Raw genomic sequence first — 17,080 nt, 5'->3', positions numbered from 1 at the left:
TCCTGTTGTTTTCTGAGGCTCAGTTGGGGTCAAGGACTGACTCTGCGTGGGGGTGGGGAGACCCTGTGTTAGCCTGAGGAGTTGATTCTCACTGCCCCCTTCTGTTCACTGACTTCTTAATTTTTATTTTCTATTTTTTTTTTAGTATCTTATTTATTTACTTATTAGAGAGAGAGAGAGAGAGAGAGAGAGAGACAGGTAGATAGAATGGGCATTCCAGGGCCTCCAGCCACTGCAAACGAACTGCAGACACATGCACCACCTAGTGCATCTGGCTTACGTGGTTCCTGGGGAATCGAACCTCTGTCCTTTGGCTTTGCAGGCAAGCGCCTGCACAGCTAAGTCATCTCTTCAGCCCCACCCTAGCATTCTTAAGACGCAATGCACACGAAGATGGGAAAGGAGAGGGGACTGTTTGGGAAGAGGAAGGAACAAGCCGGCTACAGGAGGTGATAGCAGCCAGCGACGGTCTTCAGGCTTCGCAGGCAAGCACGCCTTGACCACTGAGCAGTCTCTCCCGCCTGTTCTGACTTTCTACAATGACCCTGCAGCATGTCCTGAGGGTCTAAACTCAGGGCATCTTCCTCCTCCCCTGGACCCCCTTCCTTCCCCAGAGGCAGACGCCCATCAGTACAGGAGGAGGGATGCGTGACTTGGCTCTGTATGGTTTATCTGTGTATTGACAAACTTTCTGCATGTGTATAACGTATTCTGATCACATTCACCTCCCACTATGTTCTCTTGTCCCCCCCCCCACCGCTGCTTCCCACTGAACCCTTTCTTATGCTTCCCAATTAGTCCCACTTCTACTTTCATGTCTTTTTCTTGTGTGTTTATTTTTACTTACTTATTTGAGAGCGACAGACAGAGAGAGAAAGACGGAGAGAGAGAGAGAGAGAGCATGGGTGCGCCAGGGCCTCCAGCCACTGCAAACGAACTCCAGACGCGCGTCTCTCTCTTCCCTTGTGCATCTGGCTAACGTGGGACCTGGGGAACCAAGCCTCGAACCGGGGTCCTTAGGCTTCACAGGCAAGCGCTTCACCGCTAAGCCATCTCTCCAGCCCCTGATGCCTTTTTTTCATGTGTGACCCACCTGAGTTTAATTAGGGTTCCTTGCATTAGCATGGGTATGGGATTTGGGCTCTCTCATAATAAGGGTTAAAAAAAAAAAAGGCACAAAGAAGGAAATCTCACGCAATCTGATACTGTGAGTTAGCCTTTCAGCTACCTGGAGCCTCACATCCCCAACAGCTGCCACAGTCCCTTCAGGATGGACAAGAGGACCCCAGGCAAAGTAGAAAGGGAAATAGGATTAGCAGCCTCAAAGGGCCCACAAACCTTGGACACACTTTGGGCACTGGCTTTTGGCTGCACAATCCCTCCCAGAGGTTTAATTCCTGCATTTTTCAAGGCCCAAATCTCTTAAGCACTGGGAGAAACCAGAAGACCGCCCATGACTGCAGCCCCTTCTACTCCTTGGGTCTCTGCTTGGGTCTCAGGCTGCATCTGGGATCTGCACTCGCTGGGGCTCATCTCCGGCTGGCCCCCTGTCGTAGGGAATGGGTTTATCGGGAAGGATGAATAAACCTCAACACCACCATTTGCTGGCACCCTTCTCTACCGGGCTTTCAGGTTTTCATATAGATTATCCTAGAATCTTGGACACAGCTCCCAGAAGCTGCTGTCTTGAATTGAGTCACGCCAGGCTAAGCAGTGTGCCTATGATTAGTCAGGCTGGAAGCCAGCACAGGCCTCTGTCCTTATCTGGTTCCCTCTGATCTGCGATCTCGAAACTTAACCCATCTGCCAATAGGGTGCTACACAAAAGAAGCACGCCCTCTTTATTTACTGCTGGGAAAATATTACCAGCAGGTATTTCCTGCTTTGACGGTTGGTCTTTTCTCCAGGAAAGATCAATGAAAGTGAATGTTTCATTTTTGTTGTTGTTGTTTTCTTAATTTTTATTTATTTGTGTGGGGGGAGGGGTACAGGCATGCCACAGGACAAGCGTGGAGGTCGCAGGACAACCTCAAGGTGTTGGTGCTTTTTTTTTCACCTTTTTTTTTAAAATTTTACTTATTTGAGAGAAAGAAAGAGAGATAGGCATATCAGGGCCTCCAGCCACTGAAAAGGAACTCCAGACACATGAGCCACCTGTGTGCCTGGCTTACATGGGTACTAAGGAGTGGAACCTAGGTTCTTAGGCTTTGCAGGCAAGTGCCCAAGTGCTAAGCCGTCTCTCCAGCCCTTCTTCCACATTCTTTGAGACAGGGGGTCTTTTCTGCTGCAACTGAATGCCACTAGCTGGCCTGAGAGCCTCAGACTCTGTTGGCTCTGCTCCCCATTGTACACCAGGACCCTAGAATCACGCATCTGGTCTCATGAGGGTGCTGGGGGGTATTGAACTCAGCTCAGCAGGCTTTGTACGCAAATGCCTTTAATCACTGGGCCATCTCCCCAGACCCTGCTTTTGATTTTAAAAAGCTCGTTTTCTTGCTTATATCACAGATGTATAAAAGTAAAAACTTGTGCCAATGTCTGGGTTTTGTTGTTGTTATTTTTGTCTGGGTTTTGGGGGTATATACGATGTAGGTATATGTCTGGGCTTTGTTGTTATTTTTGTTTGGGTTTTGGGGGTGTATATGATGTAAGTATATGTCTGGATTTTGTTGTTATTTTTGTTTGGGTTTTGGGGGTGTATATGAAGTAGGTGTATGTCTGGGTTTTGTTGCTATTTTTGTTTGGATTTTAGGGGTGTATACGATGTAGGCATATGTCTGGGTTTTGTTGTTTTGTTTGGGTTTTGGGGGTGTATACGAAGTAGGTGTATGTCTGGGTTTTGTTGTTGTTATTTTTGTTTGGGTTTTGGGGTGTATACGAAGTAGGTGTATGTCTGGGTTTTGTTGTTATTTTTGTTTGGGTTTTGGGGTGTATACGATGTAGGTGTATGTCTGGTGTTGCAGTCCGGTTCGCATTGCTGGTAGAAATCACCCAACCAAGAGCAGCTTCTGGGAAAAAGAGGTTTATTTTGGCTTACAGGCTTGAGGGGAAGCTCCATGATGGCAGGGGAAAACGATGGCATGAGCAGAGGGTGGACATCACTCCCTGGCCAACATAAGGTGGACTACAGCAACAGGAGGGTGTGCCAAACATTGGCATAGGGAAACTGGCTATAAAGCCCATAAGCCCACCCCCAACAATACACTCCCTCCAGGAGGCATTAATTCCCAAATATCCATCAGCTGGGAACCTAGCATTCAGAACACCTAAGTTTATGGGGGACATCTGAATCAAACCACCACATCTGGGTTTTGTTGTTATTTTTGTTTGGGTCTTGGGGTGTATATGATGTGGGTGTATGCTTGTCTAGGTGCTTGAGTGTGGGAATACAAGCCCCATGGTGCACAGTGGAGGTCACCCTTCTCTACGCCGGTCCTCGCCTTCACCTTGTCTGAGGCAGGGTCTCTCCTTGTTCTCAGCTCTGCATGCCAGGCCAGCTGGCCCATGAGCTTCCAGGAAGTTCTCCTGTCTTCACCTCGCACCTCACCGTGGGCACACTGGGACTACAGGCATTCACAGCATCCAGCTTTTACCCGGGGGCCAGAAGATCTAGCCTCGGGTACCCACACTGTGCAGCAAGCACTTCATGCACTGAGCCATCTCCCCAGCCCACCCATGTCGTTTTAAGAGACAGACAGCGGGTGTTGCCAGCTCAGAAGTGATTTCTTGGAACTTTTCAACCTGAACATTCCTCCTGGCAGCTGATGTGTATACTCCCCACTCAGGCGACAAAGCTCCCTCCCACCCACTGTTTGTAGGACATGTGGCAGCCAGGACCATGGACTTTCAGGGCACAGACAATAGCCACAGCAAGCAGGGAATCTCCATCAACAGCCATTTGCTGGAGGACCCAAGGGTCTGAATGGAGACAACTTCCTCCATCCTGCCTGTAGAGGTGACTGTCTCTCCCCCGGTGGCAGTGGCGGGGTCCTTGAGCAGACCACACTGCTTCTGCGGAAATAGACATGAAACTGTCATTCAGAACCCGGGTCTGTTTCTACTGGCAGCCACGTTTGGGTGCAGGAGACCAGCAACAGCTTTGTTTTTGAAAAGTTCCTCCTTGGCAGATATTCACAGAGGTATCTAGGTTACACTTTAGTGAAGACAAAATAAGCACATAGAAACCATATATATATATATATTTTATATATATATATTCTGCAGAACACGGCGAGGATGTCTCTTATTGCTTTCAACCCCCCCCCCCCCAGCCAGATGTTCTCGCCCGTTTAATAGAGGAAAAATCCCAGTGTCCAGTCCCTGGGTTTGTCCTCACAGGCAAGGCCGGGGAGATGGCTTGTGGCCTGAGTCATTAGTTGCAATCACGGTTGCCATCTTGAAAGCCCTAATCATTTCTAATCAAGGTTCTCTCTGCGTTTTCATTTGTACTAGGTTCTGTCTGAAAGTGAGAAGAAGTAACCCACAGCCCCTAGAACTTCAGAGGAAGTGCGCAGCCTGGTCACTATGTGTGTGTCTAAAGGACAAGCTAGAAATGTCACATGCTGCCTTGCCTGTGGGACCTTCAATTTTATAGGGATTCGTGCAATCTGAAATCACAAACCCACTTAACTCTGAACTAAATGTGTGGGTTTGGGGAGAGAGCTCAGTCGGTAAAAGTGCTTGTTCTTCAGGCATAAAGACTTGAGGTGGGTTTTTTTGGTTTTTGGTTTTGGTTTTTGGTTTTTTGAGGTAGGGTCTCACTCTAGCCCAGGCTAACCTGGAATTCACTATGGAGCCTCAGGATGACCTTGAACTCATGGCGATCCTCCTACCTCTGCCTCCTGAGTGCTGGGATTAAAGGCTTGCGCCACCACGCCCGGCAAGACCTGAGTTTTTATGGTGAGACATTATATTTTAAAAGGTGGGCATGGTGGCGTGTGCCTAAAATCCCAGTGCTGGGAGGCAGAGACAGAAGGATTCCTGAAGCTAGCTGCCCAGCCAGTCTGGCCTAATTGGTGAGCTCCAGGCTGACGAGAGACACTGTCTCAAAAAGAAGTGGCTGGTGTTCCTGACAATCACACCCGAGGTTGTTCTCTCACCTCCTCCCAGGCACATACATGCACATGTATACATGCCCACATGCCCACACAATTATGAACACGCATACATGCATGCATGCACCCCCATGTAGCGGTGAGCTTCACGTTGCTGGGATGAACCTCCAAACCAGACACAGTTTATGGGAAAAGATTTACTGAAGCATACAGATCCAGGGGGAGTTCCACAATGGCGGAAGAAGCTGGCCCGCCTTCACAGGACCAAGCAGAGAGAAAAGCCGTCACCACCAGCATCAAGCACACTCCAGAAACCCCAGGCAGAGCTCAAACACTCTGCAGATCTTTGCCTAGAATTCGGATCCACCTCCCCAGACACAGGCCGGGGTGTAAGAGTCAAAGGCTTGTGGGTAGATCAGACAGTATGCAGAGGACAGAGAGAAAACCCGGCTGGACAAAGTTGTCCCCATCTCAAGGGGTGGACCAGAGAGAGTCCGATGTCAGCCAATAGGTGCAGCACAGCAGACATTGGTTACCGTGACTCCATCAAACAGCTTCAGACTCCTTTAAAGCTCCTCATGGCACCTCCCATGGGCCTGGATTCCTGGAGGGCTGCCACGGTGACTTGGCATTTACATGCGTGCTGGGGATCGGGTCTTCATGCTTGCACGGCAAGCACTTTGCCACCGAGCCATCTCCCCAGCCCACCAGCAGTGGGTCTACACGGGAGGGTGAACAGCCACTTCCCTCGTGTTTCTTGGTGGGAATGCTCAGAACTGGGCTGGAGGAACAGAACCCCAGTTGTCTGGTAGAGCCAGCCGCTTCCCCATGCACGCACCAGAAGTTCCCTTCCTTCAGCACAACCAACCCTACAAAAATGAGTGAGAGGGCTGGAGAGATGGCTTAGCGGTCCAGGTGTTTGCCTACAAAGCCAAAGGATCCCGGTTCGATTCTCCAGGTCCTGTGTTAAGCCAGATGCATAAGGGGGCGCACACGTTTGGAATTCTTTGCAGTGGCTGGAAGCCCTGGTGCACCCATTCTCTCTCCCTCTTTCTCTCTCTCAAATAAATAAATAAACTATATTTTAAAATATGGTTTTTTTTTAAATGAGTGAGAGAGAACCAGCCAAGCCGAACCCCCATTTCTTTCACCAGTCAGTCACCTGGGCTCACACATCTGGGTTCTGGCGGTGGGGGGCGGGTATTTGAACTACCCGGCACAGATCAGATAACATTTCCCCATTCACTCTTGTCCTCAAGGTGGACATTCACCGCCCTTCTTTATTGCTTCCTTGCTTTGCGGAAAAGAACAGCAAGGGTATGTGATGTCCCTACAGTCCGGGGAGGGAGACACTGAAGACTAAACTCTAGGACCTCTACAGGCCAGCCTGGAGAATGGCAGCTGTAGTGGGCAGGACAAAGACATGCCGAAGGGTTGGGGGGATGCTCAGTGGGTAAAGTGGTTGCCACGTAAACATGAGGGCCTGAGTTCAGATCCCCAGAAACCCAGGCAAAATGCCAGGCATTGTGACATCTAAAATCAGCAATGGGGTGGAGGAATCCCTGGGGGCTCACTGGCCCGTCAACCTGAGTCAGTGAGCTCTAGGCTCAGTGAGAGAGCCTCTCTCAAAGAATAAGGTGTGAGCAACTGAGGAAGACCCCCCCCCAATGTTGTTCTCTACCCTCACATGCACACACATGTACGAGCCCCTGTGTACACTTGTGTACGCATACACACACATGAGCATGTATACACACAGGCACACATATGCAAAAAATAAAGACCTTGCTGGTGACTACTCTGCAGTAACGTGATCCAGCACGTAGCGCTGTCTGTTGATGATGGAGCACTGGACCCCGTCATATTACTGTGGGAGGCTATTTCCACATGTGACTAAAGGAAATGCTCCTTTTAAAATGAGAAGGTGATGATATAAAAGATAAAACTTGGCGCTGGAGAGACGGCTTAACAGTGAAGGCGCTTGCTGGCAAAACCAAAAGACCCAGGTTTTTTATCCCAGCACTGGGGAGGCAGAGGTATGAGGATCGCTGTGAGTTCGAGGCCACCCTGAGACTACAGAGTGAATTCCAGGTCAGCCTGGGTTAGAGTGAGACCCTACCTCAAAAAAAAAAAAAAAATCCAAAATAAATAAATAAATAAATAAAATCAATAGAGAATGATTGAGTAGGACTCCTGATGTTAACCTCCAATGTACACATACGCATGCACATGCACGTGCACCTTCCTATACACATGTGCAACCATGGCACCCATACACGAACACACAAGCAAACACAGAAAACCATCTGCAATTATTGAGGTGACAACTCTCCTTCAAGTCGCTAAATCCAGTTGCATCTGTGCTCAGATGACTTGATTGACCTGGAAACTTGGCTTGATGAAGTGAATTGCTCTCCCCAAAATGGAGCTTGGCCCTCACTCACCAACCTCCCTCTGACTGACTCATCCTCTCAGCCCCTCCTGATACCTGTGCCCTAGATGGACAACCTCAGACTCTGTGTCACACACAAGCCCCAGGGGCCTCCATCCAGCCTCCTTCTTCCAATCCTGTCACCTTAGCAAAGAGTCTCCAATGGATCTCTCCTGCTCCATCCCTCAGTCCCATTTTGTTTTCAGGCCATCAACACATTAAAATGAGGCCCACGCAGGGAGTATGCTTTGACCAAAATCTACAGATAAAAGGGAAGGTGAGCCGGGCATGGTGGCAGATGACTCTAATCCCAGCCCTTGGGAGGCTGAGGTAGGAATGCTGTGAATTGGAGGCCAGCCTGAGATGACATAGTGAATATGGACTAGAGTGAGACCCTATCTCAAAAAAAGCCGGGGCGGGGGAGGGTGAGGTCAGGCTTGGTGGCGCAAGTTTAATGCCGGCACTCGGGAAGATAGAGGCAGGAGAATGGCCATGAATTCAAGGTTAGCCTGGGAGTACAGAGTGCGTTCCTTATATATTGTCTATATGTATGGAAATTGTCAATAAAGAGTCTTTTAAAAATCTACTTATTGGGGCTGGAGAGATGGCTTAGCAGTAAAGGTGCTTGCCTGAGAAGCCTAAGGATCCAGGTTCAGTTCCCAGAACCCATGTAAACCAGATGCACAAGGTGGCACATTCATCTGGAGTTTACTTGCCATGGCTAGAGGCCCTGGTACACCCATTCTCCCTCTCTCTCTATCGTTCATAAATAAATAAATAAAACTAATTAGCCAGGCATGTTGGTGCATGCCTATAATCCCAGTACTCAGGAGGTAAAGACAAGAGGATTGAGAGTTCAAAGTCATCCTCTGCTACATAGTGAGTTGGAGACCAGCCTGGGCCATATGAGACACTATCTGAAAAAAAAAAAAAAAAAAGTAAAATAACACTATCGACTTAAATGTTAATTGCATCCCAAACATTGTCACATAGAATAACACATGACCCACTTTTTAGACACACAACAGCCCCGCAAATAAACCACCACAGGCTCAACTGCGGCTCATCAACGTCTCCCACCGTCCCCACGAATTGCAACTCCATTCTCCCAGTAGCCCAAGACAGTCACCTGGGCCCCTCACCCTGCAACTGAACCATTGGCAAACCATGTCGGGCTCACCTCAACATCTTCCCTGGTCACCCCCAGCGTGCATCCGTCTTCCCCGGATGATCACAGCAGCCTCCTCTTTGATCCCCCTGGTTCGACCCAGCTTCAACCTTGCACAAGTCACTTAACTTCTCCCTAAGCCTCGGTTTCCTCACTTACAGATGAGAACACTTGTAAATAGAAATACCCAAGAATCAAATGCCCATGGGGGCACCTAGCACCCACTTGGCATGCCATAAACACTTAGCAAATTTAGCAGCAATTGTTTTCTCTCTTATGACTAATAACTGACAGCTTTTGAGCAGCTCACTCGAAATGACCTTACAGGGAGCAAGCTTGAAATAGCAACAGTGTTTTATTTATTTAGCATTTGTAAGTCTTGGCATTTCCATTTCCATGTGGTACCACACTCATAACCGCAGCCGTATATTCTCAGTTCAATGCTCAAATAAACAATGACCAGGGGCTTCCAGAGTCCACGGAATAGTTGCCTAACTCATGGAGGTTTCTAGCCCAGCTGTGACAATGTCCTGCTGCGTGGTTTGGGCTTCTCCCCGCACTTTGATGTAAGTCCACCCCTATGCCAGCTCTGCTAGGTTTCCAAAGTGAAGCCTGGGCAGACTTCTGAGCCACCTTATTCAAACCTGGCCCGCACCCCACATTTGAGCTTTTATGGTCTGTGAAACCAAGACATGTTGATTTTTAAAAATAAAACAGCAGACAGTACTTGAGACCGTGTTTCAAAAAAAAAAAAAAAAGGATCAAAAAGCAAAACAACCAACCCAATAAGGTCGGCCACCAGATGAGCCAACCAGCTGCATACAACCAAATCCCCTTGTCTCAGTGCAGGCTCCAGGAATTCACAGCTTTCTAAATCCAAGCAGACCTTGCGGGCTGGTTACCGCAGGCCACAGGCCGAGGCTGCCCTTGAACTTCCCATCCACAGAGGTTCTTCCCCTTGCGTTCTGTCTTCCACGCTTCCAGACAGGCAGGTAGCTGCCACTTTGGGTTTCACACAAAGTGACAGATGTTCTCGAGGGAGTCTCGCTCCCTGTATTCAGACAAGAGTATCCCCGACCACCTCCCAACATGTCAAGCAGCTGGAATGACTGTGGCCACCACAGAGTACCACCACAGTCAGAAACTGGTGTTCTTTCATCCAGTTCTGGAGACTAGAAGTCTGAGACCAAGTGGTAGGCGGGAGGCTTCCTTCTGAGGGCCGAGACAGCCTGGCCCAGGCCTCCTCCTAAGCTTCTGTTTGCTGCATCCCTCCATGCCTCCTCAGTACACTAAGCCAAGCTCTGATCTCTTGATCACACGGTGTCTTCTCATAAGGACACTAACCTTGTTGGTTTAGGGGCTCACCCTCCTCCAGCACAACCTCATGTTAACACATAAGTGATGACCCTATTTTCTTTCTTTCTTTCTCTCTCTTTCTTCCCTCCTTCCTTCCTTCCTTCCTTTCTTTCCTTCTGTCTTCTCATGGTAAAATCTCACTCTAGCCCAGGTTGACCTGAAATCCACTATGTACTCTCAGGTTAGCCTTGAACTCTTGGCAATTCTCCTACGTCTATCACACACCCTCCTCCCCAATGCTGGATTAAAGGCGTGCACCATTATGTCCAATGTGACCTTACTGTGAGTTGCTGGGTTTTAGAATTTCAGTATATTCCTTGAGGGACACAATTTAACCCCTAGCATCCTCCATATAAAGATTTCACATAAAGTACTTTAACTATTAGCCATCTAATAATTGCTAAACACTTTTAAACTATCCTTATGTCCACTGGCATTTTTTTTTTTTTAGGTAGGTTCTCACTTGAGTCCAGGCTGACCTGGAATTCACTATGTAGTCTCAAGGTGGCCTTGAGCTCATGGTGATCCTCCTACCTCTGCCTCTGCCTCCCGAGTGCTGGAATTAAAGGCGTGTACCAGCACGTCAGGCTCCACTGGCATTTAAAATTTTTATTGTATATATACACCAGGTTATACACCTTTATCCCCTTGCCCCAGTTCCCGTTACCCTGGGGGCCTCCTCAGTGGGGTTATGGTATTCACTGAGGGGTCATGAAGGCCTCAGTCAGTCCCTGTGTGGTACGGGTATCTCAGGGTATGTCCACCCCCCCTGGGACTCTTACTCCCTTTCCGCCCCCTCTTCTGCAACAATTCCTGAGCCATAGTGGGCCTCACTCAGGAGGCTGAGGCAGGAGGATTGCTGTGAGTTCAATGCCAGCTTGGGCTACAGAGTGAGTTTGAGGTCAGCCTGGGCTACAGGGAGACCCTAACTCTAAACAAACACACACACACACACACACACACACACACACACACACACACAAATGGTGACTAGGGATCTATCTCAGTTGGTAAAATACTTGCCTAGCATGCCCTGGGGTCTATCTCCAGCACTACATAAACCAGGTAGGGTAGTGTGGGTCCCTAGGTCTTTGGGGCCGACCGCGGTTCCCCTAAGGCATCCAGGCAACTGTGGAGAGTGAGGGAAGAATCACAGTCTCTTTGAACAGCTCTCTTTAATTAATGGGGAAATGGGTTTATACGCAGTTGAGGGTCCCCAGGGGATTGGACATACAAGGTTGCTTGCTGATGCCTAGTCAGCCTATGGGGACATGCATTCCAGCACGCAGGCAATGGCAGGGGGAAGGTATAGGGTACAGGGGGAGGGGCTGGGCAAAGGTTGCTGGTTGATACCACACAAGGAGTTTCCTAGGCAACTGGTCAAGGGTCACAGGGCAAAGCCTAAGTTCAGGTGTGCCGGGCTTGGAGAGGGCGTGGCCTCCTGTGGCCCGAGGGTCCTTAGCCGAGCCTGGCAGCTCAGGCCTGTCTACTAAAGGCTCCAGCTTGTGTCTGGCAGTGCCCCAACAGGGTAGTACATGTTTGTGACCTCAACCATCAGGACGTGGAGGCAAGAGGATCAGAAGTTCAAGGTCATCGTTTGAGACTAACCTGAAATACATGAGAACTTGTGTCAAAAAAGAGAACAACAAAAAAAAAAGAGCAGGGCTGGCACACAGTACTTCTGTCCCTTGGTCTTGGTCTGGCCACTCTGTGGACATGATGTTTCCTTTGGAGACAACCCGGCAAGTCCACACAGCTGGGCCAGGCAGTCTGATGGGCTGAGGGCTTCTTTCTCCTACCACCATCATCATCATCATTATTATTATTACCATTATTATTTACTTTTTTTTAATTTTTATTTATTTACTTGAGAGAGACAGACACAGAGAGAAAGACAGATAGAGGGAGAGAGAGAATGGGCGCGCCAGGGCTTCCAGCCTCTGCAAACGAACTCCAGACGCGTGCGCCCCCTTGTGCATCTGGCTAACGTGGGACCTGGGGAACCGAGCCTCGAACCGGGGTCCTTAGGCTTCACAGGGAAGCGCTTAACCGCTAAGCCGTCTCTCCAGCCCCATTATTTACTTTTTAAATGTAGTTCACAGGGAAGGAAGGTGACCACATAAAAGTTTATGTGTGTGTGTATGAGGGGAGTGTTTACAAACCCTTACCGTCTCAGAGTGGTGCTCACAAAACCAGATCCAGTCTGAGGAGCCCAAGGCAGATCTGGGCTCACCCAGCTGCCCCTCGCGGACTATCGCTCCAGTTCACAGCCCGGGAGTTTGTGGCCCTCCTCTGAGAAGTCCCAGCATCGCACTGGGCTGGTGGTGCTCATTCTTGCCCTGGAAATCAAATTATCTTTTAAAAAAATATTTTATGTGTTTATTTATTTATGAGAGATGGAGAGAGACAGAGAGAGAGAATGGCATGCCATCAATCCTATCCCACCACTGCCTCCAGAAGTTTCATGATTCTACTTCAAGCCTTCTTGGGAAGAGGGAGTCATTGATCAAGGAAGTTTAGTACCTTCCAGGAGGTGTTCCATGGGAAGATGGCATGCACATTTGCAAACTCTTAACTGCAAGAACTCCTCCTGCCTGGCGTGGTGGCGCACGCCTTTAATCCCGGCACTCGGGAAGCAGAGGTAGGAGGATCGCCGTGAGTTCGAGGCCACTCTGAGACTCCATAGTGAATTCCAGGTCAACCTGGGCTAAAGTGAGATCCTAGCTCAAAAGAAAAGTCCTCCTGTGACCACATTCGTGTCCCTCCCATATGCAAGACCCAACATTCATTCACTCCTGGAGCCTGGTACCTTGTGACATGCAGCTCCACCCACCTCGCCTCTCCCATCCCGAGACACATTTGCTTGGGACCCCCATCTCTCGGGTAAATGTTTCCAGACGTGTACACACAGATGGGAATAGCCCGCAAGTGACGCCAAGGTCAGCCTCGGACCCAGCAGTCCAGCTCCGTGCACCAAGCTTCTCCCAGGAGACAGCTTCTTCCTGTCAAACAAGAGGCAGGAGATTTACTGGTTTCCCAGGAGAGGCGTCCAGTTAAACTTACTTGGCAGTAAATGGATCGGCCCCAAAATGATGGATGGGCCCCAAAATGAACAATAGCCCTGGAGACTAGAGTTACCTGAAGCAGCTAGCTGCCTCTAACCAGGGTGGGAGAAGGCGAGCCGGAGCGGGAAGGAGAGAGCTCACTGACACTCCTGAAATTAGCAAATCCTTGCAGCCCAGAGTTTAAAAATAGCAAGCTAATGATTTCTAAAATTAGCCCTTTTCCCCTGTCCATAAATACACACTCAGACCTCTCAGGAACTCACTCAGCCTCATGGGGTCAGGCAAGCTTAGCTCTCCTTCACATGTAATAATTGACCTTGACAAGAAAGGCTGGGGAGAAGCCCCAGATCGCCCTCCTGGAGGTCAGCCAGGAGGCTGGTCGAGGCAGGGCCAGAGCTTCTGAGGGACCTGGAGAACAATCCTGGTTAGCTTGGGAAAGTCTATCCTAGGCAATTTCTCTGTGTCCATAGCAAAGCCATACAGTCAGTCCTTATGCCAGTAATCACTAAAAGGAAAAAAAAAAAACTGAGCTGGGACACACAGGGGAATTCAGGCAACCTCTTGGAGTCCACCTTAAGCTTCCAGGCTAACCTCAGTCCTATTTGAGGCAAACAACAGTTAAAAGGAGGAATAGGAGCGAGGACGACCCTGGTCAGATTCAGCATAGACCACTTCCTCAGTGCAAGACCTAATGAGGTGTTGCAGTCAGGTTCACATTGCTGGTAGAAATCACCCCACCAAGAGCAGCTTGCGGGAAGCGGGGGAGAGCTGTATTTTGGCTGACAGGCTCAAGGGGATGCTCCATGATGGCAGGGAAAACGATGGCATGAACAGAAGGTGGACATTACCCCCTGACCCACATAAGGTGGACAACAGGAACAGGAGAGTGTGCCAAACACTGGCAAGGGGAAACTGGCTATCACACCCATAAGCCCACCCCCAACAATACACTCCCTCCAGAAGGTGTTAATTCCCAAATCTCTATCAGCTGGGAATTTAGCATTCGGAACACCTAAGTTTATGGGGGCCACCTGGATCAAACCACCACATGAGGTGACAGGCTTGCCTCACTAGGATGCCTGGAAGAAATAGGTCACTTTATGTCATTGTTCCCCAGAGGTCAGGCCCAGGAAGCCAGGGCTCTGCAGAGGCTCCAGGAGTGGCCACACCTCCTCTCCAGCAGGAAGCAGAGTGACTGGCCCCGGTCCCCTGCACCTTCTCTGGGTGGCAGGGAATAAAATGGTGTCCCCGACCCCTGGATAGGATAGGTGCTTGCTGAATAGAGAGAAAAGATGTATTGCAAGACCTAAGGAGTATTAGTAGCAACTAGGTCCAGCAGTACACACCTGTAATCCCAGCCACTCAGGAGGCTGAGGCAGGAGGACCTAATGCTCAAAACCAACCTGGGTTTATAGTGCGAAACCCTGTCCAGAGAGGGGGGCGGGGGAAGGGAGGAAGGAAAGGAGAAAAAAAAGAAAACTAGGAACTTTGAGCAAAGAATCATTGAAAATGTGCGGTAAATTTACACCCGTCCTCCCTCCCTTCCTTTTTTCCTTCCTCCTCTCTCCTCCCCTGCCTTCTTTCTTCCCTCTCTGCTTTTCTCCCTCCCTCCTTCCTTTGCTTCTCCTCTTCTTCCTTCCATCTCTCCTTGAGCATCCCAGCATAGCATGTCTAGGTCTTGGTTCCTAGGAAGCATTCTGGATTTTGCAATGATTAGCATTTCTTTAAAAAAAAAAAAAAAAAACAAAACCTCGGAAGTGGCCCTTTTACGGATATCCAGGTAGCAGCCCGTCTTAGGGAAAGCCACCCCTCCGCAGGTCTTCACGGTCACAGCCCGGTGGCCTGGGGAGGGGCGGGGAGGGCACGACAGAAGGGGGACAGGGACTCGTACTCCTGGGCCGGCACATAAGCAGCTGGCCACTTTGAAAACTCCTGTCCCTTGCTGTGAGTTGGCAAACTGCACGTCACAGCTGGCTCCAGAGTTGCAAAGGCAGCACCGAGGCCACCTCTGGGCAAACCCGGGAGCACGGGGACCGTGACCCCCAATGGGCAGCACAGGCATCCAGCCCGCGCCAGGGACGCACCTTAACTGTCAGTGAAACTCAGTGTTCGTAATATTTGCCATGACTGATCACAGGTCAAGAGGAAGGTTCCGGCACAGCAGAAGAAAGCTGGAGGGGGCTGGAGAGATGGCTTAGTGGTTAAGACGCATGCCTACGAAGCCCGAGGAGCCAGGTTTGATTCTCCAGGACCCGCATAAGCCAGATGCACATGGTGGCACATGCGTCTGGAGTTCGTTTGCCCTGGCGTGCCCATTGTCACTCTCTATTTCTCTCTCTCTCTCTAATAAATAAATAAAAATAAATCTGAAAAAAAAAAAAGAAGAAAGCTTGAGGATGGGCAGAAGGGAGATCCTCCCACACGTGCGTCCGCTAAGCAGGTGCCAGGAGACATGGAAGATCAAGGCTCTGGGATGCTCACTCCTCAGACCTGCTGTCATCCCTTCCAGCTTTGGCCTTCAGGAAAAGCAGCTTTTTCCTCCACGGGGTGAAATCCCTAGAACTAGTTTTTCAGAACATATACTAATTGCCATGCCCGCCGCCTATGGAAAACCCGGTGACAGAAATAAGTACATCGAGATAATATTTAACCCATTTCCCTTCTCTCCCTCCCTCTCCTTCCCCGGCTTTATTAGGCCTCCTGCCGGCACCTGAGGAGTCGAGTGATCCCTGGGGACCTGGGTGCCGCCCGGCGGGGCTGAGCAGGGGTCAGCGGCCATGGCCAGTACGGCAGTCCAGCTCCTGGGCTTCCTGCTCAGCTTCCTGGGCATGGTAGGCACGCTCATCGCCACCATCCTGCCGCACTGGCGGAGGACAGCGCACGTGGGCACCAACATCCTGACGGCCGTGTCCTACCTGAAGGGTCTCTGGATGGAGTGCGTGTGGCACAGCACGGGCATCTACCAGTGCCAGATCTACCGCTCGCTGCTGGCGCTGCCCCGCGACCTGCAAGCAGCCCGCGCGCTCATGGTCATCTCCTGCCTGCTCTCGGGCATCGCCTGCGCCTGCGCCGTGGTGGGCATGAAATGCACACGCTGTGCCAAGGGCACGCCCGCCAAGACCACCTTCGCCGTGCTGGGGGGCGCGCTCTTCCTGCTGGCTGGTCTGCTCTGCATGGTGGCTGTGTCCTGGACCACCAACGACGTGGTGCAGACCTTCTATAACCCACTTCTTCCCAGCAGCATGAAGTTTGAGATCGGCCAGGCTCTCTACTTGGGTTTCATCTCCTCGTCGCTGTCGCTCATCGGTGGCACCCTGCTCTGCCTGTCGTGCCAGGATGAGGCACCCTACAGACCCTACCAGGTGCCGCCCCAGGGAGGCACAGCCACCGCCTCGGCCCCCGCCTACCACCCACCCACAGCCTACAAGGGCAACCGGGCCCCCTCGGTGACCTCAGCCTCACACAGTGGGTACAGGCTCAATGACTACGTGTGAGTCCCCCGCTTCGGGTCGCTGTCAGGGGGTGCCGCGCCCCAAGGGACCGTGTATGGATGCTAAGGGGCTCCAACTCCCAAGTTTACTTGGTGCTTGCTCATGTATCCGTGGAAACGCTGTGCCTAGGACATGGGAGAGCAGAGAAATGGGAAGAGGAGGAAGCTCTGTATACCAAAGACTTTAAAACGTGCTGTTTTGTATTTATTATATGTATTTATGTGGGTGGTTTAAATAAAAGATGAACAAAGAGTGACTTGGGGGTTTGGCCCCTGCAGGTTTTTTGATGGCTCAGGAATAAGCCCTGTGGAGGTGAAGTCTATGAAATGGACATGTGTTTGCCATGACAGCAAGGGCAGGAAACATCATGTGAGCCTGTTAGGGTCTCAAGGGTTTCAGGATCCCGCAGTGATGCTGAGCAAAGGACCTCTGAGCCCCTCCCTCAGGCACTGGCCAATGCTAGTGCACGATGGGAAAGTCAGAACAAACTAGCTGATGCTCAAACAGTGGATGCT

The 17,080-nt window shown here is 50.4% G+C and overlaps 1 protein-coding gene across 3 annotated transcripts in view; it reads left to right on the top strand.

Annotated features, from left to right (window-relative positions):
• The window catches only part of Cldn14 (claudin 14), an 88,637-nt gene extending 71,859 nt beyond the window's left edge, over nt 1-16,778 (top strand). For all 3 annotated transcript variants that reach the window (XM_045150804.1, XM_045150805.1, XM_004654474.2), the window contains one exon: nt 15,770-16,778. In XM_045150804.1, coding sequence (XP_045006739.1) covers nt 15,852-16,568 — 717 coding nt within the window. In that variant the 5' untranslated portion in view covers nt 15,770-15,851 and the 3' untranslated portion in view covers nt 16,569-16,778. The remainder of the gene's footprint in view (nt 1-15,769) is intronic.
• Nucleotides 16,779-17,080: the final 302 nt, after the last annotated feature.

The sequence above is a fragment of the Jaculus jaculus genome, chromosome 5 (assembly GCF_020740685.1).
Source record: "Jaculus jaculus isolate mJacJac1 chromosome 5, mJacJac1.mat.Y.cur, whole genome shotgun sequence".
In the NCBI taxonomy this organism is placed as follows: domain Eukaryota; kingdom Metazoa; phylum Chordata; class Mammalia; order Rodentia; family Dipodidae; genus Jaculus; species Jaculus jaculus.
The sequence above is the reverse complement of the archived record's forward strand: the minus strand, read 5'-3'. Positions and strand labels throughout refer to the sequence as shown.